The following is a 25,204-nucleotide window of genomic DNA, read 5'->3' as shown; positions in this document are numbered from 1 at the left end:
ACATTCGAATTATAAGAACTCGTTCTTTGGTTATCTTGATATCTGGGTAAATGCCACTTTTCACACTTATGTGATTTACAACATTTTCCCGTGGATGGGAAAGGGGAAAAATGATGATCAGTCGATTATCAAACTATATATTTTTTCAGTAAAAGATGCTCCTCGGGTCTTGTTGAAAATGTGAATAGTTTCCGAGGAATGATAATCAAGTCGACCGACTTTTCAACAAGCTTTGGTACTTTACACTGTTACATTTTAATAAAACGACTGAAAATCGCTTGAACTCCGCTTGCTGTAATTATGTATGACAATTTCGTACTTTTTTTGTGTGTAGAATATACGCTTTTAACAAAATTGCAAAATTTAACTGTTCTGGTATAATAATCCTTAATAAATGTTTTTCTATAAGTACTTCTAGGTCGGAAGTTAACCATTTTCTGCGACGAAACAAAATTCTGCCCCAAACAGAGCTGCATGAGCTAAATTTTTTCTTAATTGTAATACTTGCAATAATTTGTATTGCTCCGATTGTCTAGTCTCTAGACAAAATTTATTGTATTAAACTTAAATTTGTTTTACAACGCTTGTGATTCTATTATTCGTTGGCAGATTTTAATCGAAGATTCTGGTAATACCAGAAGTCCTAAATACCCGTATTTTGGATGGAATGACGGGTGAACTAAACTGAATCGTTTTAAATATTTCCATTAAAATTATATTATAGAAATGTAAAAGATAATTTGCTATAAATCCTCCGTTACTGGAATTGCCGTGCGGAATATTTCACTAGTTTAACGTACCTATATTTACATAATATTATGCTGATTATATTATATATAAACCATTATTTACACTTTGCAATTGCAATTAAATAAATTATTTTGGCTTATGGGAATCTTTGATAAAAATAGAAAATATACATAATTAGAAGTCCATCTAATTGAAATCATTTCTATTATGTCAATTTTTTGTACATCTAAATAAATATTTCTAATAATCATAAAAAGTATTCATTTGAATTTTTAGGTAAAGGTATTTACCTTGCCGTTAAGTTCGCACCAATTGACGTCATGAGCCAAAGAATGCATTTGGAACATCAATGCTGTTAAACGGTTTTTTTTTTCGTTTTTATCGTAAGTCCTGATATCTGAAGTTCGTTCATAAAACTTTCGTATATTTCTTCGACAATCTCAGTTACAAATTACTGTATTATACAGTAATTAACAAGTCGTAAAAAAGCAAGATTTCGCTTCTTATCAGGCATATATGTTATGCAGATTACCAGATGGAAAAGACAAAGACAGTTTAGAAACATGCAACAATAACCTGAAACTGCAAACGTAAACATTTATGTTTTGTAGGTTAATAATGGAAAAGCTTTCCACGTAAACAAACATTTTTTATTGTTTTTTATATAAAATATAGACATGGTGTTGAAAAAAACAAAAGGGTATCAAGATATTGATGGAAATTTAACACTGCCAATAAGCAAAGGACTTGTAGATCCAGATACTACAGTGCCACAAGAAATTGAAATGGCCTCTGTCTCAGTAGTACCTGATGGTAAGATTTTACTTCTTATTTCGTTTAAAATGCTATAAACATGATGAAGCTATTGATGTGTGTAACCCTTTACCAAGCCAAAAGGTTGAGATATTAATAAAGGCCTTTAACCCTGATTGTTTTCAGGGGCGGATTAACGGAGGGGCTACGGCCTTGAGAGGGCCCCGCGAACTCTGAGTAGTCAAAAAAGTCCATATTCAGTTTAGGTCCGGGCTCCGTAAAGCTTTAATCCGCTCCTGAATGTTCTTCGTCAGGACTTGTACTCGCAATAGCTCAAGTATGTTTATTATCAGTTTTCACGCTTTACATGAGGATTTTAGCCGCCAAAATGCAAAAGTTTATGTATACGGAATCGCGCTATTATTTTTCTTCTTCTAAAGGTAGAAATTTTGGATATCTAAGATATAACTTATTGAAAAGTGACAAAACAATTACAAATGATTATAAAATTAATGTTTTAAACGGAGGCAAACGCTTATATATGTAAATGTGGTTTATTTACTTTCTCAGAAGTAGATATTTGGAATCGTTTTCGAATTATGATTATTTTAAATTTTGGTCGCATGCACATCTCACTCATTAAGTACTTACAAACCGAATTTTATAAATTGCTTTTTCTACTCAATCATTATTTGTGATGTTCTATTATGCTCTATTGCAATATGCAAATCAGGTATTTTATTGGTTAAAATTAAGGGTTTCGAATTGTTATTTAACAATTCACGTTATTAAACAACTTAATTGGTAATAAATTGTTAAATCAGTTCTACAAAAAAACCGTTATTGAAAATATCCAATCACGACGTGGCCAATACTTCTTGACCAAATGAAGAACTTAACTGTAATCCGTAGACTGGAAGATTATCCACCTGTTGACAAAATTGTTGTTTTTAGCGAAACACGAAGAAAAATTGACTGAAAAGCTAAGCGAAATATTAACGTAATTAAAACGGGATTAAAACGAATAATCACGTCTTATTGACGGCTTCTAAAAACCTTCCAGGTCACATGTAAAAATTTGCGAACAATATGACCTGTTAATCACGCAAACTGCCTGTGTGTTGGCTATGCTAAAATTCTGGAATTAATGTAATTTGCGAAATTCTGGCACAGCATCTGAGAGCCTTTCTTAGTTTGTCAAAATAATAGTCAGAGAAGAAATTCTGACGGTCAATTCAATCATTGTTGTTGTAAATTGGTCAATTTTTAGATACTTTAAACCACTATGTAAAAAAACTCAGTTTAAATGGTTGTTTCTTGCTGCACTTATATCTGGCATATCTGAAAATGGCTTGTTTTTTCTAAACATAATGACGAAAAACAAACTTTGTTGAGACCTGCATAAAATATTTCAATATGTACAATACGCCGTTAGTAATTGAACCCGTCGTAATGCTTTTTTAGATACGTTTACAGTAACCCAGGCTGTGAACGCGTTAGGGTTTGGCTGGTTTCAAGTAAAACTGTCTCTATGGACAGGACTTTGTTGGATGGCCGACAGTATGGAGATGACAATATTGTCTATATTATCACCCGCATTACACTGCACTTGGCATATTACAAGGTAAATTACAGGTCTATGCATATGTTGTCTAACTGTACAGTCAGCGCAATGCAAGGGCATGCACGATGTTGGTGACTAACTTAAGATTTCAAAAAGTCAGCTAAGAGCAGATCAAAATACACTCTATTCTTCATTACATTGGAGCATTAGGAAAGTTTAATACGCATCTTTGAGAACTGAACTCAACATCTAATATTTCTCCCGCACTTTCCAATTAGCCCCTTGTTGCAACGAAGCTCATTTTGAATTCCCTATATATCTAGAAGCCTTCCTTCCCGTAGTTTAAAAAATACTTTTAAGGTATCAACAAGCTCTCACTACGACGATAGTTTTTCTTGGCATGATGCTTTCATCGACGTTTTGGGGCAACCTGAGTGACCGTTATGGAAGAAAGCATGCAAGTATTGTGCTTTTCATTGGTTGGACCATTTGTTTAGGTTTGTTTTATCTCATTGTAGGCATTAAGTTTATGCGCTGTTTTGTTATTCTACTATGGACTATTAAGTTCTATAGCGCCTAGCTTTATGTGGATGCTTTTATTGAGAGGTCTAGTTGGATTTGCAATAGGTTGCACCCCGCAGTCGTAAGTACATTATTGTCACATTAATTAGGTAGTATAGGCTTGCAAGGATTGTAATTAACGTTTTGAGCTTGCTTTGTTTACTAGATGTTTTTTTTATTTTGAAAATGTTTTTAATGTTGGTTTGAAATGGGAAATATTTATGTGCTGAAATCGATTCCGAAAAGTTTTTCAATGAAAGAATAGTATAGAAGTAATAATCGGAACGGGATGGGCAAAATCTGAAGGAGGACAAGACTGCTCGGTCCAATCGAAAGGTTGTTTTACGGTTGTTTAAGTCTTGCGTTGTCCATCAAAACATCGCCTCGTCAGTTCGCTAATTCTGGTCGGTTTTCGGATATGGCAGCTTTAAATTAATTCCGATAATTGCAATATTTGGAATATTTGCTGTTGATGACGGAGATCATCTTTACAGTGCCACCCAATTCACTAATTCATTCGGACTAAAATTTGGTCTTCTAATAATAAAACGTCGCTTTTGCTTGAACCAAGTAAGTTTTCGATGCACTTATTGATACGAAATCAGGATCTTGTCCTAAGGGCTAAAGCTCTTTAATGAAGGTTTTCTTTCATTTCATTCATCTTTGTCAATTGGTCTGAAAGCCAGACTTAAGACTAAATTTGAATGTAGCGTCATCCTGGAAAGGTAGTGATATCCAGATAAGGCTGCATGTTTATATAAAAAATAAGCAGCTGGAGTAACTCACTACGGAATGGAACTTCACTATTTTCTTACTGACTTACAGACGCGATTTCTGCCGTCGCCTCCACAGCCGTCTTAATAAAAACCGTGCTAATAAGTGCTAATAAAAATCAATTAAACCTATTTAGAAGCATCAAATCGTTCAAAAATTGTGTTACGCGAAAAATTATAAGATAAATTTATAGATTTGTAAACTTTTTTCAGCGTCGAATCCGGGTTTCCCCGAAAACCAGTTTCTACTTTCCTGAAAATAATGGGACCAAAATTGACAAAGTGGTGTCACAAAACCCAAATAATTTTATTCAGTTTTCTACCGAAAGAGCAAGTTTACAAAAAATTTAAAATCTCTTTTTCGAAAGCAGAGTTTTAACTATATTTCACTTTTTTTTTAAATGACTTCGAAGGACTTTTGAACAAGTTCAGTCATAAATGCTTAGAGGCTAGATATGGCACAAGCAAGCATTCCCAGGACCGGTTTCAGACCTATTAGGGAGAATAACAGCAGATGACCTGAACATAAAAAAATAAAAAAGTGATGAATGATAGAATAGAATGAATATATCTGAGAATAAAAGCTGTAATGAGCAGGAAAATAAGAGGTGAGGACACGGAACTCAATATTATGGCGGAAAACAGAAGACCAGAAGTAAAGACAAGAATATATAATACCATATTAAGACCAGTTGGCATATCGCTCAGTATTTGTAGTGGCAATTAACACAAAGACGTAAGGGCAATACCACGTGATAAATGAGGATAGAAGAAAACAAATCAGAGTAAAAGGCACAAATGAAGACGACATTCAAAAATAGCATTAATATGGCACGGACATGTAAGAGGCATGGCGGAAGAAAGGCTGCCGAGGGAATTATTTAAACTCTAGAAAAAAGGAAAAAAGAGGAAGATCGCCAACAATATAGATACCGGTGATTACAAAAGCGCTTTTAGACAGAAACCTATCAGAAGATGACCCGCAAACAGATAAACTTGAAGGAAGTCCATAGGTTTATATCGTAAACGGGATAAAAAAGTTAAACAGCATTTTACGTCATTACTTTTTTCAACAGGTAAAGAACCTTCCTTAAAATTCTCTATTTATGCCACGAGCTCTCAACGCTAGAGCTATTTCAGCTTGCTTTACTGATAATTCCGATATTGTTCCTAAGTCAATGGATAAAACTCTCATGCCATAAAAATAAATTATGCGTGTTGATTGTTAGCATTTTTTAACCGTCTTAAATGGGCTTGTTTGATTAACTTGTTAATGGTCCCAGATGCGTTTGAAGCGAAAGTATCAATGAGAATGCTAGTCAAATAGCAAATGTCCTGCGGATACAGAAATAAATGTGTGAAACGTAGGCAGTTAAACTATATGATTTTTGAAAATCAAAAATGTTGTGCAATACTGTTAATTGTAGTCTATCAACTATTTTCGATTTTTAATTTGTGGTATACAGATGTAATAGTAAATAATTGAACAACACCTGGTGATTTGAAAGAGTTTTCGGCTCGAGAAAAGGCTTTCTCGGCTTCTGATTAAAACTATTGAGTTTTTCGCTTCTAGACCGGCATGGAAAAGAAAGAAATGCCTGGAAAAAATCACCAGCTTCAGTACATAATATTCAATAATGAAGCTAATATTCAAAAGCTTCAATTAAATCAAACACCTTTTTAAATGGGGATACATTACCAGAGTCCATACTATATTACTTAAAATCCCTGATTACCTTTACGAACTTAATAATTTTTTTAGCTGAAGTTTAAGAATAGAAAATGTCTGTGTAATGTGCTGTAATAATATACTACATCAATTCATTAAAATTTAACAATTTTTAAAAGATCAAGTGTGAAAGGAATGGATCCTTCGATCAAACGAGACAGCTCATACACGGGCCCGGCCAGCTGGTTGCCTTGATCTGCTTGCAGGACAGCAGACTTCTAGGTTTTACTTCGGCTCGAGGTCCGCAGCCACAGGAAAGCCGCTAATTATGGCCTGGTACCGATAGTACTCATACGATGATTTGCACCTGAAATAATAGTGGAAGCCTGTATTTCCATTTTTATATTCATTCAATTAGCTTATTGCAATAAATGATTCACTTCGTTAGAAACTCAACTCTAGTGAATTCCTGTTAATGTGCACTTTTAAATTGAAAAAATATAAGTTTCTTAAAAGCTGCAGTACTCCCAAGGAAAATTTTTGGTGGAAAATTGCCATAAGCATTCATTCTCAAAACCATCAGTTAATTCAATGCTGACGAATTAAACGCAGCCTTAGGGTAGTAATCAGCCAAAATGCTATTATTAAGGAGGTCAAAACTGAATATTTGCAAACGTTCACACAATTAACAAAAAAGATTATAGTATACCAACGTACAGTTCAGATTATTAGTTGCAAGATTGTTCAACAAACTATGTATTCCAAAAAAAGGAAGGTCCAAGAATTTTTTTTCTCGGAGTTATTGGCTTTTGAAAATGTACTTTGCTATTAAACAATATTTTCAAGTAGTTCAGCAGTTATTTTTCCTCATATAATACCTATAGAATTTTCTTATACATCTACAAATTTAATATTTTGTGGTTATCAAGTTTTCAAATACATGTTAATGTTGAATATTAACGAAATTGTACATTTCTGCTTGTAAAAATCGTATTTTTCAACTTAAAAAATTCACAAAAGAAATTTAAGACGTTTGCGTAATCAGCCAATATATGAAGTCTACTATTTAAATAACTTTCTTTTGTGAGGTTTACAAAAAACGAAAAAACGAAATTTATTTTGGCCATTTTCAATGCCAGCTGATGGTCGATCGGTCAAATGTATTAGGCTTGGGTAACTCAACGCACCGGCGCAGTAACTCAATTCAGTTGCTGCAAAAATGTTGATGACTTTTTTTACTTGTTTTTAGATTTATTGTAAGGGCCATTTATTAATAATATTTTTAAAATTTCAGATTTTTGCAGTTTTGCCAAGTTACTCTTTCCTCTAAATGCTCAATTTTCCAAAGTTTAACTGAAAAATGTTGACAATCTTCTGATATTTCCGCGAAAAAATATCAAATAAATTTCGAATCCTTCGTCGCTTTGTTAAATATTTTGAAATCCTTTCCCAGCGTCGAATTTGGAACAAAAATCAGATAATTTTCTATCAAGAAACGAACAGAATAAGCGAAAGTTTGTAACAGATTTCATAGATTTTTTTTTGCTTTACTTTTTATTCAAAAGCGCTCTATTTTGTAGTTTCACTTAAAAGTGCTGACGATCTGGAGGTCTGTTACGCGAAAAATTATAAGATAAATTTATAGATTTGTAAACTTTTTTCAGCGTCGAATCCGGGTTTCCCCGAAAACCAGTTTCTACTTTCCTGAAAATAATGGGACCAAAATTGACAAAGTGGTGTCACAAAACCCAAATAATTTTATTCAGTTTTCTACCGAAAGAGCAAGTTTACAAAAAATTTTTTTGAAAATTCGCAGCCCTCATCGATCTGAAGATTTTTAAAGTTTCTGTAAATTTTCAGGTCAGTCCAGTGTTTAAAATGTTTCTATTACGCAAAAATCGCATTGTTATTCAGTTTTGCTTTAAATACTGACAATCTTCAGGTATTTTCTGCGAAAAATTGTAAGAAAAATTTTATTGGAACATTCGCCTCCTTAACCGCTTTGTAAAAATGTTTGACAAATTTTTGAAGCTTCGAATTATGGACAAAACCCTAATAATTACTTCTAAGTCTTTTTCCAAAAATATTTCGGCGAACTGAAAAAGCGAAAGTTTATAATTTATTTGGAAACTCTTAGAAACTTGAGTCTCATCACTATTAGGTCAATATTTCTAACACTGTCTCTAAACAGAAAATCCGCATTTTTCTTAATGTTGTACTGTAAAATACTGGCAAACTGAATCTTTTATACAAAAAAAATAAGAGATCAATTTTACAAGAAAACTCATCGACTTTCTTTGGACTGGTTCTGTTGCTGGGAAAAACCAGATGACTTTTTTAGTTGTTTGAACAAAGTAGAAAAAATGTTGATGACCTGTTTTTAGATGTGAAAATTCCAGTCTCGGGTCTCGTAAAGCTTTAATAAATGACTTATAACTCATTAACCGATGAGTTATAACTCCCTTACTCAGGCAACGGCAACAACTCAATAACGCAACTCAACATAGTGTCACCCAGGCCTAAAATGTATCAAATAAATGTGGTGCCGCTGATCCAAAAACTGTATTTTCATTTATTTTTGTGGTTTTCGTGTTGACAACTTCTCTTACTCTCAACATCTTCAATTTTTTCTTTCTTGGTCTCGAGCTATTTTTTGCAACATTTTCCAACAGAATTTCGTTTTTTTCTTCTTTCCAAGGCTTTTAAGTTTAAAGAAAGAAGCTTAGATATAAATTCATATATAGAATCTACCTATTTACTAATTAATATATTAATGTCTTTGCCTCTAACCGTACCTACAAATTTATTTAACGCTTCGTCGTCTTCAGCCTATTAAACCGCAATCCAAATTTATTTCACATGCAAGAGTAAAGTCTTCTCAATATCAGGGAACACTGGTGCAGGTAATGAGAACAATAAGAAAAGAAATGTCCGACATACCGCGTTTAGTGGTCAAGGGAGCCATTATAAAAATCAGAGTAGGTAGGTGAAATTACCTCGGAAGTGAGCAAAATCACAACGTAAGGTCACAAGCCTGTTGAGCAGACACACAGGGTTAAGATATATTATCAGAACAACCGATTATTTCTCACAATGCAGCGAACAATAGATTGTGGAAAGATCTAGTAAAAGATCTATGACCGAGAAAAATTATAAGTTCTGAAATACATGGAAATGCATATGACTCAATAACTCGTGAGATTAGAATTGCATTTTATTAAACACAAAACAGCTTAGATAGTTACTAAATAAATTAATTTGCTGGTAATTGGCAAGCGGCTAATTAAAGTTATCTGACAAAATATTTAGTTTTGTTATTATAGAAAAGCATTCTTTTTAAATCAACATTGCAGTTAGCTTTCCTCTGTTAGATGTTATTTCAACTTGTTTAGTAAGGATTTAAAAAAGTGGTAGTTTATAGTCTAGTAACGGCTAAGGATTTTTTTTCCATTTACAGACGATGTGTAATGTTATCATCCATGAAGCAATTGCCGTTAACAAATTCTCAATTTTGCCTTTGGTTCAACATTGGAACGAATTAATGTCTATTTTTCCAAAATATAAAACGGATAATATAAGTAGTCGAAAGTATTTCCGGTTTTTAAAAAGCCATTGATGTTTCCACTCCTTTCTCCCTATTACCTTGACATAGTAAATGAAGATAGTTTAGATTATGTACCATGGCCTACACAACGCTGTCCACTGTAAACAAATTACTTAAACCTACATAATTGATAATTTTGTTTATTTATTGTAAATGTTAATAACATTGATATATGAACGTATGCATATACGTACATTGAAATCTTAAATTTGATTATTTTGATGAAAAACCAGATATTAAAAAAAGTATCAACTAGTTTGAATTAGTGTAATAATTCATAATCCAGTGTTCAATTGAAAACACGAAGACAATTATTTTTAACCAGACCTTGAGTTAAATCATCATCTTTCAGATTAAAAAACACAAAAAAACCATCAATATAATCCGAAGTTAGCGCCTAAGGTAGACTTTTCTGCAATATTTTCTTCACGTTAAATTATAAACTGTGATCTAAACTACTAAATGCGTTTTCATTGACATGTAATCGTTTCAAGAAAACAATCAATTGTGAAATATTATGTGTAAAAAAAGGGTAATGTTTTCGTAGGGGATCCCGCTCGTGACTGAAATCTGCATTTATAATCCCACGTAAATTTATCCATGCCCACTTAATTAAAGGAAAAATAGAGATTTTCGCAATTATGCCCCAAAGCACTTAGAGAGTAGTGCAAAAAAACATTATTTTAAGATTCTCCATCAAGGAGTTCCAGATTCTTCAAGAAGCTATTCCGGGGGTATATCTGTGCTGAAGGCAATCCAGCTACTTTTTGTGCTTCTATCATATCGGCAACTTAAGAAATTACACGAGATGACAGTTATTTAGTAGTATATAAAAAATGTCAATTTTTGTTTTGCGACTGCGATCAAAGTCCCATAAAAAAATTTGAATTCAATGGAATTTAAAAATTTACTTAATTTTTGTGAACTCACTGGAAACACACTGCATAAATTCGGGCCCTAATAGTATACTATTTTAATTTATGTAAGAGGCTCGTTATACTCAATATTGTTTTACTTGAATCTACGCATTCGTATATTCTGACAATCACACATTGCGCTAATAATTTATTACTCATAAATATCGCAACGCTCTTTGAATTTAACACTAATTTCGCATGTTTATTACAAACTAAATTTCTAAAAGTAGAGACAATGCGTTAACCATATTAATATACAGAAAAGTGTAAGATTGACGTGATTGCTTTTAGGGAGTAGGTTAACTTAGAGAGCACAAACAACTATTTATGAAAATATTGTGCATGTTTTCTCATTAATATAGCTTAATTATATCAGCTTAATTTTGCAACTAAACATTGTGTAAGTAAGGAATTGAAGTCAATAAAGGTAACATTAAAAAGAAAATTAATACTTGCCACCACTTAGGAATTACCGGCTACAGAAAGTAGAAAGAATACGAGCCTGAAATCTGCCTTTCTTGGTCTTTTCGCAGTAAAACTTCCGAATCAACATATAAAACACTCAACATCCCATTTCGGGGAGTGTTTTGAAAAAACTTTACAATTAAGGCACAAATGCACTGAATATGGGATCTTAATGTAAAAAAAGCATACGCAACTACTTCAGCTGTATAAAACAACCAGAAGGTAAATCCCTGCCATTTACGCATAGTAGTATTATTTGTCACATTTGTGATAAATATAAACACTCTCCTTGACAAATAATTATTTTTCCATTTTTCAAGATCACGCACAATTGAACTTTTAAGCAGCACCTTCGATGTATGTTCTAAAATCTCCACAAACCTTGGTGTCGCACATGGTTTTACGGTACTTTTTTCCTTTTTTAATTAAATCGGAACTGAAGTGGCTGGCCTCCGGAAGCAGAACAAGGTTCATGTTGGTTATTGGCGAAACAATCACTCGCATAAAGCAGTTTTACCATTTATGATCAAGATGATATGGGGTCAATTCAAAGTTCTTTTAATTAATCAAGTATTTAAAAAATTGCAGGCCTGATTTGGTGTTAACAAGATAAAAATTTAATTTATAACAAACATACATAAAATAATACTCTTTTTGGGTTAAATTGATCGTCGATCACTGTTTATATATTATTGTTGCTGCATATTTCCAAATTGTCGATTACGGCTATGGGAACTGAGACATTGTGACTTGAGTGTTTAACTCAATATTGCATTCGAATATTGATCAAATCGATTCAAACATGACGCTGTTTTTCTCGAAGTTTCTCAAGCCCCATTTGTGCCAGAATTTATTTAGACATCGTTGGATAGAGAATTGAAAATTCGATTCAGTCATTGTCATAAGAACTTGAGTGAGTAAATTCTAGTAGTTTTGAACCAGAAAGCCAAATTAGTATATCAGACACTTAGGTGTAAGTTTATATGAAAATTTCATGTTTTCCGTCCCGTTTTTGCTCGTTGCTCGGAAGCAAAATGAGCAAAAACGGTAATTTTTTCATCATTCCAGAGAGAACTAAATGACCTTTTTTTAGAACGTGAACCATCGATCAGGAAATGTTAGCAGTTTTTTCAAAAAAGTGTTGATTCAAGAAGTTTTAGATTTGAGTGTTTTTTTGAGTTGCAAAGTCGACTCAAACATGACGCTGCTTTTTTCGAAATTTCTGAAGCCCAATTTGAGCCACAGAATTCGTTTAGGCATCGTTAGAGAATTAAAAATTCGACCAGTCGTAACAACATGAGTGAAGAAATTCGAATAGTTTTAACCCAGAAAGCGAAATTTGAATATCAGACACTTAGGTGCAAGATTATATCAAAATTTCATGTTTTGCGTCCCGTTTTTGCTCGTTGCTCGGAAGCAAAATAAGCAAGAACGCTACTTTTTATATCATTCCAGAGATAATTAAATGGCCTTTTTAGAAAGTGAAATATGTTTAAGGCAAAGTTGGTAGTTTCGCAAAAAAGTCGTGATTCAAGAAGTTTTAGATGTGCGTGTTTTTACGAGTTTTTTAGCAAGTTCCAGACAGCAAATGTAGACAATAATTGAAACAAATTTAAGGTTTCAAGACAGCAAAGACCTAAAAGAATCTAATGTTTCCCAATTATGAGTTTATATGGATTTTAAATCTGATTATGGCGCTGTTGCCTCGCCGAAACGTTATGAAATAAACGATACACAAATTTTTATTTCACACTTTGTCTGAAACCCAGGAAGGAAAAGAACATAATTGAAGAATATGCAAAGAAAACGTTACATATATATATTATTAAACCGTACAGGAGAACCTTCCAATAGTAAAAAACATTCAGTATCTCAATTTAATTGAAAATTTAGTTAAAGTTAAAATAATTTAAATTAATTTGATTTTGCAACACAACTTTGTTTTCGATATTAGTTCAAAGGCTAACATTAAACCGATCAGAGGCAGTGGAAAATAAGTTTAATTAATAATCGTTTTTTTGATTTATTTGTCTTCATATTTATACTATAAATTAAATATTTACACCTCAATTAACTTACAGCTAGTTACTGCTGACCATATAAATCGAAAGATATTGACCGCAAGATTTAGTAATTATGTATGCAAAACATATAGTAAATCGTCAAAATCCTTGTGTTCACTCAACTATGGAAAGAAATGCAGGAAATAACAATACTCGATTTCAAGTAACAATGTCATGATTATAGAATAATTTCGACGTGTTGTTAATGAAATATCTCCGTGTAAACGTGTTTTGTTGTGCGTTTTAAGTGTACATGCATGTGTACAGGGTTATTAAAAATTGAAATAATTCCTCCCGAGTCGCTAGTAGGATGAGTACCAAAGCACATACAAGCGATATTTTAAAATTTTCCTTGCAATTTAAAACTAAATGCAATTTAAACAAACTACCAATTTTGCTTAATGGCTTTCTCTTACTTGGGGAATGTGCATAAACACGTTTTTAGCTACCATAAGATAAATTGATCGAAATTGCGTTTTGCGGAAAGTGTATTTTTAAATTCTTGGCCCACAAGGCTTGAACAGTGTTAATTGTAGACTATGAGTGATGGAAGAACCGAAAGACTTGAATGGTCTACGCGATAACTAAATATCCTGTTTATTTCATTCCAGACCAAATGGAGTTAAAGTGGAACGAAAATCTCGAAATTGTAACTTCCGACGCTAAAGAAAAGCGATTCTTTTATAACATTTTACACAGAATTGCCTTGAACTGGATCTTAGAAAGATCTAAAAATGGGTCTACAATTCCGGAAAATTATTCATTATTATGACTGAACGTGTTATGACGATTCAACTATAAAAAAGTAAATAAAACGCATAGCATAATGCAGATGAAGTACATTTTTTTGGTAACATTGTTATTTTCACCACATTGAATTTGGGAAAGGTTTACTGTTTAAAACATACTATAAAATAAATAATAGTTCTCATAGTCTAGTTAGGCAGTTATTTTATACACGACTTGCGTTTGAGTTTGATGTTTTATATTGTTGCTTGTTTGAGCTTTGCACGATCTATTAATGCGCATGTTACTATTTAAAAAAATTATTGAATGGATCTGGTAAACTATTCTTACCGATTTAAAAAATATAAATTTTTTTGAATAAAAACGTGGGTCTGCGTTGGAAAAGTTACGTCCCCACACCAATTATTTCATATGATTTTTTGCTTTAAATGTTTCAATTGGAAAAGAAGAGAGTAGATCAATGAATTATTAAGCCTAAACAGTACATCATCATCCCAATTAAAGTTCTCGGTCGGAATAGGGTCAAGATTATCCACTTTGTTCAAGTACCTGCGTATTATTATCGACTTATTGGGTTTGCCTTATTTAGTCATTTAATATCTTTTAAGAGCTTTGCAGACGGGATTGGTTCAATGCATTTTGATTTGTCAATCTTTTCCACCTTTACGCTGAAGGTCTTATAAGAAATAAAATAAGATCAGGTATTCAGTAATTAAATATTCGAATAATATATGTATAGGTATTGAAGTGATAAATTATTTTTTCATGCGTTACCATTTGAATTCAATTTACCTAAGTATGTATTAATCGATAGGTAACGCAGGCTTAAAGCTATCTATCTAATGTAATTAATTTGACCTACTTTGATAAAGTCATTGGGATTGAGACTAATTATTTTATGGCTTTATTTGAATAACGTAGCTTTTAATTCTGGCCGTTTTGGTTAAACACAAAAGCAGCGAACTAGTAATGTAATGTTATAGACAGATGCAAAATTTGATAATTGTCGTAAGTTGAGAGCCAACACAATTTCTTTCCAATACACCTCTCTAAAAGTATATTAGAGAGTTTTAATATATCATATGTAAATCGTATCGTATCGTATTTTGTGCTTAATTAAAAAATTTCAAGTTAAGTTGTATTATAAAAAGATCTCGTATGTATTTTTGTGCTTTATACCCCTTGCATAATATTAATGTTTTATTACATTCGAATTATAAGAACTCGTTCTTTGGTTATCTTGATATCTGGGTAAATGCCACTTTTCACACTTATGTGATTTACAACATTTTCCCGTGGATGGGAAAGGGGAAAAATGATGATCAGTCGATTATCAAACTATATATTTTTTCAGTAAAAGATGCTCCTCGGGTCTTGTTGAAAATGTGAATAGTTTCCGAGGAATGATAATCAAGTCGACCGACTTTTCAACAAGCTTTGGTACTTTACACTGTTACATTTTAATAAAACGACTGAAAATCGCTTGAACTCCGCTTGCTGTAATTATGTATGACAATTTCGTACTTTTTTTGTGTGTAGAATATACGCTTTTAACAAAATTGCAAAATTTAACTGTTCTGGTATAATAATCCTTAATAAATGTTTTTCTATAAGTACTTCTAGGTCGGAAGTTAACCATTTTCTGCGACGAAACAAAATTCTGCCCCAAACAGAGCTGCATGAGCTAAATTTTTTCTTAATTGTAATACTTGCAATAATTTGTATTGCTCCGATTGTCTAGTCTCTAGACAAAATTTATTGTATTAAACTTAAATTTGTTTTACAACGCTTGTGATTCTATTATTCGTTGGCAGATTTTAATCGAAGATTCTGGTAATACCAGAAGTCCTAAATACCCGTATTTTGGATGGAATGACGGGTGAACTAAACTGAATCGTTTTAAATATTTCCATTAAAATTATATTATAGAAATGTAAAAGATAATTTGCTATAAATCCTCCGTTACTGGAATTGCCGTGCGGAATATTTCACTAGTTTAACGTACCTATATTTACATAATATTATGCTGATTATATTATATATAAACCATTATTTACACTTTGCAATTGCAATTAAATAAATTATTTTGGCTTATGGGAATCTTTGATAAAAATAGAAAATATACATAATTAGAAGTCCATCTAATTGAAATCATTTCTATTATGTCAATTTTTTGTACATCTAAATAAATATTTCTAATAATCATAAAAAGTATTCATTTGAATTTTTAGGTAAAGGTATTTACCTTGCCGTTAAGTTCGCACCAATTGACGTCATGAGCCAAAGAATGCATTTGGAACATCAATGCTGTTAAACGGTTTTTTTTTTCGTTTTTATCGTAAGTCCTGATATCTGAAGTTCGTTCATAAAACTTTCGTATATTTCTTCGACAATCTCAGTTACAAATTACTGTATTATACAGTAATTAACAAGTCGTAAAAAAGCAAGATTTCGCTTCTTATCAGGCATATATGTTATGCAGATTACCAGATGGAAAAGACAAAGACAGTTTAGAAACATGCAACAATAACCTGAAACTGCAAACGTAAACATTTATGTTTTGTAGGTTAATAATGGAAAAGCTTTCCACGTAAACAAACATTTTTTATTGTTTTTTATATAAAATATAGACATGGTGTTGAAAAAAACAAAAGGGTATCAAGATATTGATGGAAATTTAACACTGCCAATAAGCAAAGGACTTGTAGATCCAGATACTACAGTGCCACAAGAAATTGAAATGGCCTCTGTCTCAGTAGTACCTGATGGTAAGATTTTACTTCTTATTTCGTTTAAAATGCTATAAACATGATGAAGCTATTGATGTGTGTAACCCTTTACCAAGCCAAAAGGTTGAGATATTAATAAAGGCCTTTAACCCTGATTGTTTTCAGGGGCGGATTAACGGAGGGGCTACGGCCTTGAGAGGGCCCCGCGAACTCTGAGTAGTCAAAAAAGTCCATATTCAGTTTAGGTCCGGGCTCCGTAAAGCTTTAATCCGCTCCTGAATGTTCTTCGTCAGGACTTGTACTCGCAATAGCTCAAGTATGTTTATTATCAGTTTTCACGCTTTACATGAGGATTTTAGCCGCCAAAATGCAAAAGTTTATGTATACGGAATCGCGCTATTATTTTTCTTCTTCTAAAGGTAGAAATTTTGGATATCTAAGATATAACTTATTGAAAAGTGACAAAACAATTACAAATGATTATAAAATTAATGTTTTAAACGGAGGCAAACGCTTATATATGTAAATGTGGTTTATTTACTTTCTCAGAAGTAGATATTTGGAATCGTTTTCGAATTATGATTATTTTAAATTTTGGTCGCATGCACATCTCACTCATTAAGTACTTACAAACCGAATTTTATAAATTGCTTTTTCTACTCAATCATTATTTGTGATGTTCTATTATGCTCTATTGCAATATGCAAATCAGGTATTTTATTGGTTAAAATTAAGGGTTTCGAATTGTTATTTAACAATTCACGTTATTAAACAACTTAATTGGTAATAAATTGTTAAATCAGTTCTACAAAAAAACCGTTATTGAAAATATCCAATCACGACGTGGCCAATACTTCTTGACCAAATGAAGAACTTAACTGTAATCCGTAGACTGGAAGATTATCCACCTGTTGACAAAATTGTTGTTTTTAGCGAAACACGAAGAAAAATTGACTGAAAAGCTAAGCGAAATATTAACGTAATTAAAACGGGATTAAAACGAATAATCACGTCTTATTGACGGCTTCTAAAAACCTTCCAGGTCACATGTAAAAATTTGCGAACAATATGACCTGTTAATCACGCAAACTGCCTGTGTGTTGGCTATGCTAAAATTCTGGAATTAATGTAATTTGCGAAATTCTGGCACAGCATCTGAGAGCCTTTCTTAGTTTGTCAAAATAATAGTCAGAGAAGAAATTCTGACGGTCAATTCAATCATTGTTGTTGTAAATTGGTCAATTTTTAGATACTTTAAACCACTATGTAAAAAAACTCAGTTTAAATGGTTGTTTCTTGCTGCACTTATATCTGGCATATCTGAAAATGGCTTGTTTTTTCTAAACATAATGACGAAAAACAAACTTTGTTGAGACCTGCATAAAATATTTCAATATGTACAATACGCCGTTAGTAATTGAACCCGTCGTAATGCTTTTTTAGATACGTTTACAGTAACCCAGGCTGTGAACGCGTTAGGGTTTGGCTGGTTTCAAGTAAAACTGTCTCTATGGACAGGACTTTGTTGGATGGCCGACAGTATGGAGATGACAATATTGTCTATATTATCACCCGCATTACACTGCACTTGGCATATTACAAGGTAAATTACAGGTCTATGCATATGTTGTCTAACTGTACAGTCAGCGCAATGCAAGGGCATGCACGATGTTGGTGACTAACTTAAGATTTCAAAAAGTCAGCTAAGAGCAGATCAAAATACACTCTATTCTTCATTACATTGGAGCATTAGGAAAGTTTAATACGCATCTTTGAGAACTGAACTCAACATCTAATATTTCTCCCGCACTTTCCAATTAGCCCCTTGTTGCAACGAAGCTCATTTTGAATTCCCTATATATCTAGAAGCCTTCCTTCCCGTAGTTTAAAAAATACTTTTAAGGTATCAACAAGCTCTCACTACGACGATAGTTTTTCTTGGCATGATGCTTTCATCGACGTTTTGGGGCAACCTGAGTGACCGTTATGGAAGAAAGCATGCAAGTATTGTGCTTTTCATTGGTTGGACCATTTGTTTAGGTTTGTTTTATCTCATTGTAGGCATTAAGTTTATGCGCTGTTTTGTTATTCTACTATGGACTATTAAGTTCTATAGCGCCTAGCTTTATGTGGATGCTTTTATTGAGAGGTCTAGTTGGATTTGCAATAGGTTGCACCCCGCAGTCGTAAGTACATTATTGTCACATTAATTAGGTAGTATAGGCTTGCAAGGATTGTAATTAACGTTTTGAGCTTGCTTTGTTTACTAGATGTTTTTTTTATTTTGAAAATGTTTTTAATGTTGGTTTGAAATGGGAAATATTTATGTGCTGAAATCGATTCCGAAAAGTTTTTCAATGAAAGAATAGTATAGAAGTAATAATCGGAACGGGATGGGCAAAATCTGAAGGAGGACAAGACTGCTCGGTCCAATCGAAAGGTTGTTTTACGGTTGTTTAAGTCTTGCGTTGTCCATCAAAACATCGCCTCGTCAGTTCGCTAATTCTGGTCGGTTTTCGGATATGGCAGCTTTAAATTAATTCCGATAATTGCAATATTTGGAATATTTGCTGTTGATGACGGAGATCATCTTTACAGTGCCACCCAATTCACTAATTCATTCGGACTAAAATTTGGTCTTCTAATAATAAAACGTCGCTTTTGCTTGAACCAAGTAAGTTTTCGATGCACTTATTGATACGAAATCAGGATCTTGTCCTAAGGGCTAAAGCTCTTTAATGAAGGTTTTCTTTCATTTCATTCATCTTTGTCAATTGGTCTGAAAGCCAGACTTAAGACTAAATTTGAATGTAGCGTCATCCTGGAAAGGTAGTGATATCCAGATAAGGCTGCATGTTTATATAAAAAATAAGCAGCTGGAGTAACTCACTACGGAATGGAACTTCACTATTTTCTTACTGACTTACAGACGCGATTTCTGCCGTCGCCTCCACAGCCGTCTTAATAAAAACCGTGCTAATAAGTGCTAATAAAAATCAATTAAACCTATTTAGAAGCATCAAATCGTTCAAAAATTGTGAATTTAAATTTTTTGCAATATTAGGACGATTCCAAAGATTTCAGCAATTTTTTAAATGATAATAAGAAAGTAGTGTGAAAATAAATATACCACGAAATTTGATTATTAAATTTGCAGTCAGTAATTTCGTAAATTTTGTCTGAATGCTTCAATACGATCATATTTCCAGTAAAGACATTTTTAATCGTCAAGTTAGCAGTTTAAACAAAGTCTTAATTTGGTATGTACAAATTTAAATGTATGATGCACCAGGACAGGACGCAGCACTAAAATTGTACTACATTTTAATTAAATGTAATTATATATACTTTCCTGACTGTGTTTCAATTCCAAATCAAATTCATTCCTGGGTTTCAGTCATTTATTGTATTTGTTTCGGTGTATTTTTCGACCATCATCAGTTTTTGTAAAACAACAGATAGTTAAAAAAAATTGTCATTAATTTAAAAAACAACCACAGTTCGTCAACAGCCTCATCATATCACACATTAAAATACATCACCATTGCAATACTTGAAAACATTCTAAAATTAATTAGGCCTAACAGGTGATTAGTCAGGACAATCAAATTTGGGAAGACTAGAATTCAGATACTTAAATATTTTTACTTACATGTGTAGCGTTATTGCTGCTTTAAGCCTTGGCATGCATTTGGAGTATTATTTTTGTCCATTATCGGACACAAAACGAATAAAATACTGTTTATATTGATTTCTTTTACTTTCAGCTATTTTTTTGCATTCTGAGGATATTATTTTTGGTTTGCAAAAATCTTCAATATACCGGGTGTTAGTTAATATTTTATGTTTATTTAATTTAATTAATGTATGATATACTGAGCTAAGATTGTCGGTATCCGATCTGAAATTCATAGCATTGTTTTGTTTTTTAATCTGTATCATTTCATGGACTTTTCTCTTATTATAATTACTCCTCGTTAATCATTAATAACACAAAAATACTGATTAACGAGAGTAATTATAATAAGAGAGGAGTTCATGAAATGATACAGATTAAAAAACAACAATGCTATGAATTTCAGATCGGATACCGACAATCTTAGCTCAGTATATCATACATTAATTAAATCAAATAAACATAAAATATTAACTAACACCCGGTATGTTGAAGATTTTTGCAAACCAAAAATAATATCCTCAGAATGCAAAGAAAAATAGCTGAAGTATTGCAATTGTGATGTATTTTAATGTGTGATATGATGAGGCTGTTGACGAACTGTGGTTGTTTTTTAAATTAATGACAAATTTTTTTAACTGTTACGCGAAAAATTATAAGATAAATTTATAGATTTGTAAACTTTTTTCAGCGTCGAATCCGGGTTTCCCCGAAAACCAGTTTCTACTTTCCTGAAAATAATGGGACCAAAATTGACAAAGTGGTGTCACAAAACCCAAATAATTTTATTCAGTTTTCTACCGAAAGAGCAAGTTTACAAAAAATTTAAAATCTCTTTTTCGAAAGCAGAGTTTTAACTATATTTCACTTTTTTTTTAAATGACTTCGAAGGACTTTTGAACAAGTTCAGTCATAAATGCTTAGAGGCTAGATATGGCACAAGCAAGCATTCCCAGGACCGGTTTCAGACCTATTAGGGAGAATAACAGCAGATGACCTGAACATAAAAAAATAAAAAAGTGATGAATGATAGAATAGAATGAATATATCTGAGAATAAAAGCTGTAATGAGCAGGAAAATAAGAGGTGAGGACACGGAACTCAATATTATGGCGGAAAACAGAAGACCAGAAGTAAAGACAAGAATATATAATACCATATTAAGACCAGTTGGCATATCGCTCAGTATTTGTAGTGGCAATTAACACAAAGACGTAAGGGCAATACCACGTGATAAATGAGGATAGAAGAAAACAAATCAGAGTAAAAGGCACAAATGAAGACGACATTCAAAAATAGCATTAATATGGCACGGACATGTAAGAGGCATGGCGGAAGAAAGGCTGCCGAGGGAATTATTTAAACTCTAGAAAAAAGGAAAAAAGAGGAAGATCGCCAACAATATAGATACCGGTGATTACAAAAGCGCTTTTAGACAGAAACCTATCAGAAGATGACCCGCAAACAGATAAACTTGAAGGAAGTCCATAGGTTTATATCGTAAACGGGATAAAAAAGTTAAACAGCATTTTACGTCATTACTTTTTTCAACAGGTAAAGAACCTTCCTTAAAATTCTCTATTTATGCCACGAGCTCTCAACGCTAGAGCTATTTCAGCTTGCTTTACTGATAATTCCGATATTGTTCCTAAGTCAATGGATAAAACTCTCATGCCATAAAAATAAATTATGCGTGTTGATTGTTAGCATTTTTTAACCGTCTTAAATGGGCTTGTTTGATTAACTTGTTAATGGTCCCAGATGCGTTTGAAGCGAAAGTATCAATGAGAATGCTAGTCAAATAGCAAATGTCCTGCGGATACAGAAATAAATGTGTGAAACGTAGGCAGTTAAACTATATGATTTTTGAAAATCAAAAATGTTGTGCAATACTGTTAATTGTAGTCTATCAACTATTTTCGATTTTTAATTTGTGGTATACAGATGTAATAGTAAATAATTGAACAACACCTGGTGATTTGAAAGAGTTTTCGGCTCGAGAAAAGGCTTTCTCGGCTTCTGATTAAAACTATTGAGTTTTTCGCTTCTAGACCGGCATGGAAAAGAAAGAAATGCCTGGAAAAAATCACCAGCTTCAGTACATAATATTCAATAATGAAGCTAATATTCAAAAGCTTCAATTAAATCAAACACCTTTTTAAATGGGGATACATTACCAGAGTCCATACTATATTACTTAAAATCCCTGATTACCTTTACGAACTTAATAATTTTTTTAGCTGAAGTTTAAGAATAGAAAATGTCTGTGTAATGTGCTGTAATAATATACTACATCAATTCATTAAAATTTAACAATTTTTAAAAGATCAAGTGTGAAAGGAATGGATCCTTCGATCAAACGAGACAGCTCATACACGGGCCCGGCCAGCTGGTTGCCTTGATCTGCTTGCAGGACAGCAGACTTCTAGGTTTTACTTCGGCTCGAGGTCCGCAGCCACAGGAAAGCCGCTAATTATGGCCTGGTACCGATAGTACTCATACGATGATTTGCACCTGAAATAATAGTGGAAGCCTGTATTTCCATTTTTATATTCATTCAATTAGCTTATTGCAATAAATGATTCACTTCGTTAGAAACTCAACTCTAGTGAATTCCTGTTAATGTGCACTTTTAAATTGAAAAAATATAAGTTTCTTAAAAGCTGCAGTACTCCCAAGGAAAATTTTTGGTGGAAAATTGCCATAAGCATTCATTCTCAAAACCATCAGTTAATTCAATGCTGACGAATTAAACGCAGCCTTAGGGTAGTAATCAGCCAAAATGCTATTATTAAGGAGGTCAAAACTGAATATTTGCAAACGTTCACACAATTAACAAAAAAGATTATAGTATACCAACGTACAGTTCAGATTATTAGTTGCAAGATTGTTCAACAAACTATGTATTCCAAAAAAAGGAAGGTCCAAGAATTTTTTTTCTCGGAGTTATTGGCTTTTGAAAATGTACTTTGCTATTAAACAATATTTTCAAGTAGTTCAGCAGTTATTTTTCCTCATATAATACCTATAGAATTTTCTTATACATCTACAAATTTAATATTTTGTGGTTATCAAGTTTTCAAATACATGTTAATGTTGAATATTAACGAAATTGTACATTTCTGCTTGTAAAAATCGTATTTTTCAACTTAAAAAATTCACAAAAGAAATTTAAGACGTTTGCGTAATCAGCCAATATATGAAGTCTACTATTTAAATAACTTTCTTTTGTGAGGTTTACAAAAAACGAAAAAACGAAATTTATTTTGGCCATTTTCAATGCCAGCTGATGGTCGATCGGTCAAATGTATTAGGCTTGGGTAACTCAACGCACCGGCGCAGTAACTCAATTCAGTTGCTGCAAAAATGTTGATGACTTTTTTTACTTGTTTTTAGATTTATTGTAAGGGCCATTTATTAATAATATTTTTAAAATTTCAGATTTTTGCAGTTTTGCCAAGTTACTCTTTCCTCTAAATGCTCAATTTTCCAAAGTTTAACTGAAAAATGTTGACAATCTTCTGATATTTCCGCGAAAAAATATCAAATAAATTTCGAATCCTTCGTCGCTTTGTTAAATATTTTGAAATCCTTTCCCAGCGTCGAATTTGGAACAAAAATCAGATAATTTTCTATCAAGAAACGAACAGAATAAGCGAAAGTTTGTAACAGATTTCATAGATTTTTTTTTGCTTTACTTTTTATTCAAAAGCGCTCTATTTTGTAGTTTCACTTAAAAGTGCTGACGATCTGGAGGTCTGTTACGCGAAAAATTATAAGATAAATTTATAGATTTGTAAACTTTTTTCAGCGTCGAATCCGGGTTTCCCCGAAAACCAGTTTCTACTTTCCTGAAAATAATGGGACCAAAATTGACAAAGTGGTGTCACAAAACCCAAATAATTTTATTCAGTTTTCTACCGAAAGAGCAAGTTTACAAAAAATTTTTTTGAAAATTCGCAGCCCTCATCGATCTGAAGATTTTTAAAGTTTCTGTAAATTTTCAGGTCAGTCCAGTGTTTAAAATGTTTCTATTACGCAAAAATCGCATTGTTATTCAGTTTTGCTTTAAATACTGACAATCTTCAGGTATTTTCTGCGAAAAATTGTAAGAAAAATTTTATTGGAACATTCGCCTCCTTAACCGCTTTGTAAAAATGTTTGACAAATTTTTGAAGCTTCGAATTATGGACAAAACCCTAATAATTACTTCTAAGTCTTTTTCCAAAAATATTTCGGCGAACTGAAAAAGCGAAAGTTTATAATTTATTTGGAAACTCTTAGAAACTTGAGTCTCATCACTATTAGGTCAATATTTCTAACACTGTCTCTAAACAGAAAATCCGCATTTTTCTTAATGTTGTACTGTAAAATACTGGCAAACTGAATCTTTTATACAAAAAAAATAAGAGATCAATTTTACAAGAAAACTCATCGACTTTCTTTGGACTGGTTCTGTTGCTGGGAAAAACCAGATGACTTTTTTAGTTGTTTGAACAAAGTAGAAAAAATGTTGATGACCTGTTTTTAGATGTGAAAATTCCAGTCTCGGGTCTCGTAAAGCTTTAATAAATGACTTATAACTCATTAACCGATGAGTTATAACTCCCTTACTCAGGCAACGGCAACAACTCAATAACGCAACTCAACATAGTGTCACCCAGGCCTAAAATGTATCAAATAAATGTGGTGCCGCTGATCCAAAAACTGTATTTTCATTTATTTTTGTGGTTTTCGTGTTGACAACTTCTCTTACTCTCAACATCTTCAATTTTTTCTTTCTTGGTCTCGAGCTATTTTTTGCAACATTTTCCAACAGAATTTCGTTTTTTTCTTCTTTCCAAGGCTTTTAAGTTTAAAGAAAGAAGCTTAGATATAAATTCATATATAGAATCTACCTATTTACTAATTAATATATTAATGTCTTTGCCTC

The 25,204-nt window shown here is 32.5% G+C and overlaps 2 protein-coding genes across 2 annotated transcripts; both read left to right on the top strand.

The window, feature by feature from the left end:
• The first annotated feature begins 1,002 nt into the window (after positions 1–1,002).
• On the top strand, positions 1,003–4,550 carry LOC125504925 (synaptic vesicle 2-related protein-like). Its single transcript, XM_048667651.1, has 4 exons — positions 1,003–1,563; positions 2,968–3,127; positions 3,428–3,524; positions 3,586–4,550. The coding sequence occupies exons 1-4, from the start codon at positions 1,428–1,430 to the stop codon at positions 3,712–3,714; spliced, it is 522 nt and encodes a 173-aa protein (XP_048523608.1). The 5' UTR covers positions 1,003–1,427; the 3' UTR covers positions 3,715–4,550.
• Positions 4,551–16,073: 11,523 nt separating this feature from the next.
• LOC125504923 (synaptic vesicle 2-related protein-like) lies at positions 16,074–19,698 on the top strand. The gene is made up of 4 exons (XM_048667646.1): positions 16,074–16,634; positions 18,039–18,198; positions 18,499–18,595; positions 18,657–19,698. Exons 1-4 carry the CDS (start codon positions 16,499–16,501, stop codon positions 18,783–18,785), a joined length of 522 nt encoding a protein of 173 aa, XP_048523603.1. The 5' UTR covers positions 16,074–16,498; the 3' UTR covers positions 18,786–19,698.
• The last annotated feature ends 5,506 nt before the right edge of the window (positions 19,699–25,204 follow it).

Source organism: Dendroctonus ponderosae, unplaced genomic scaffold, assembly GCF_020466585.1.
Source record: "Dendroctonus ponderosae isolate FM_Combo_2020 unplaced genomic scaffold, Dpon_F_20191213v2 Dpon_F_20191213_6, whole genome shotgun sequence".
Taxonomy (NCBI): domain Eukaryota; kingdom Metazoa; phylum Arthropoda; class Insecta; order Coleoptera; family Curculionidae; genus Dendroctonus; species Dendroctonus ponderosae.
This window is presented reverse-complemented; position numbering and strand designations above follow the sequence as displayed.

What these genes read in the sequence shown, in the direction of transcription:
- LOC125504925 (XM_048667651.1), top strand. Translation starts at nt 1,428, where the DNA reads ATGGTGTTGAAAAAAACAAAAGGGTATCAAGATATTGATGGAAATTTA. An exon ending in TGTCTCAGTAGTACCTGATG is followed by an intron (nt 1,564 to 2,967) that starts GTAAGATTTTAC and finishes ATGCTTTTTTAG; the next exon opens with ATACGTTTACAGTAACCCAG. An exon ending in ACCGTTATGGAAGAAAGCAT is followed by an intron (nt 3,525 to 3,585) that starts GCAAGTATTGTG and finishes ATCTCATTGTAG; the next exon opens with GCATTAAGTTTATGCGCTGT.
- LOC125504923 (XM_048667646.1), top strand. Translation starts at nt 16,499, where the DNA reads ATGGTGTTGAAAAAAACAAAAGGGTATCAAGATATTGATGGAAATTTA. An exon ending in TGTCTCAGTAGTACCTGATG is followed by an intron (nt 16,635 to 18,038) that starts GTAAGATTTTAC and finishes ATGCTTTTTTAG; the next exon opens with ATACGTTTACAGTAACCCAG. An exon ending in ACCGTTATGGAAGAAAGCAT is followed by an intron (nt 18,596 to 18,656) that starts GCAAGTATTGTG and finishes ATCTCATTGTAG; the next exon opens with GCATTAAGTTTATGCGCTGT.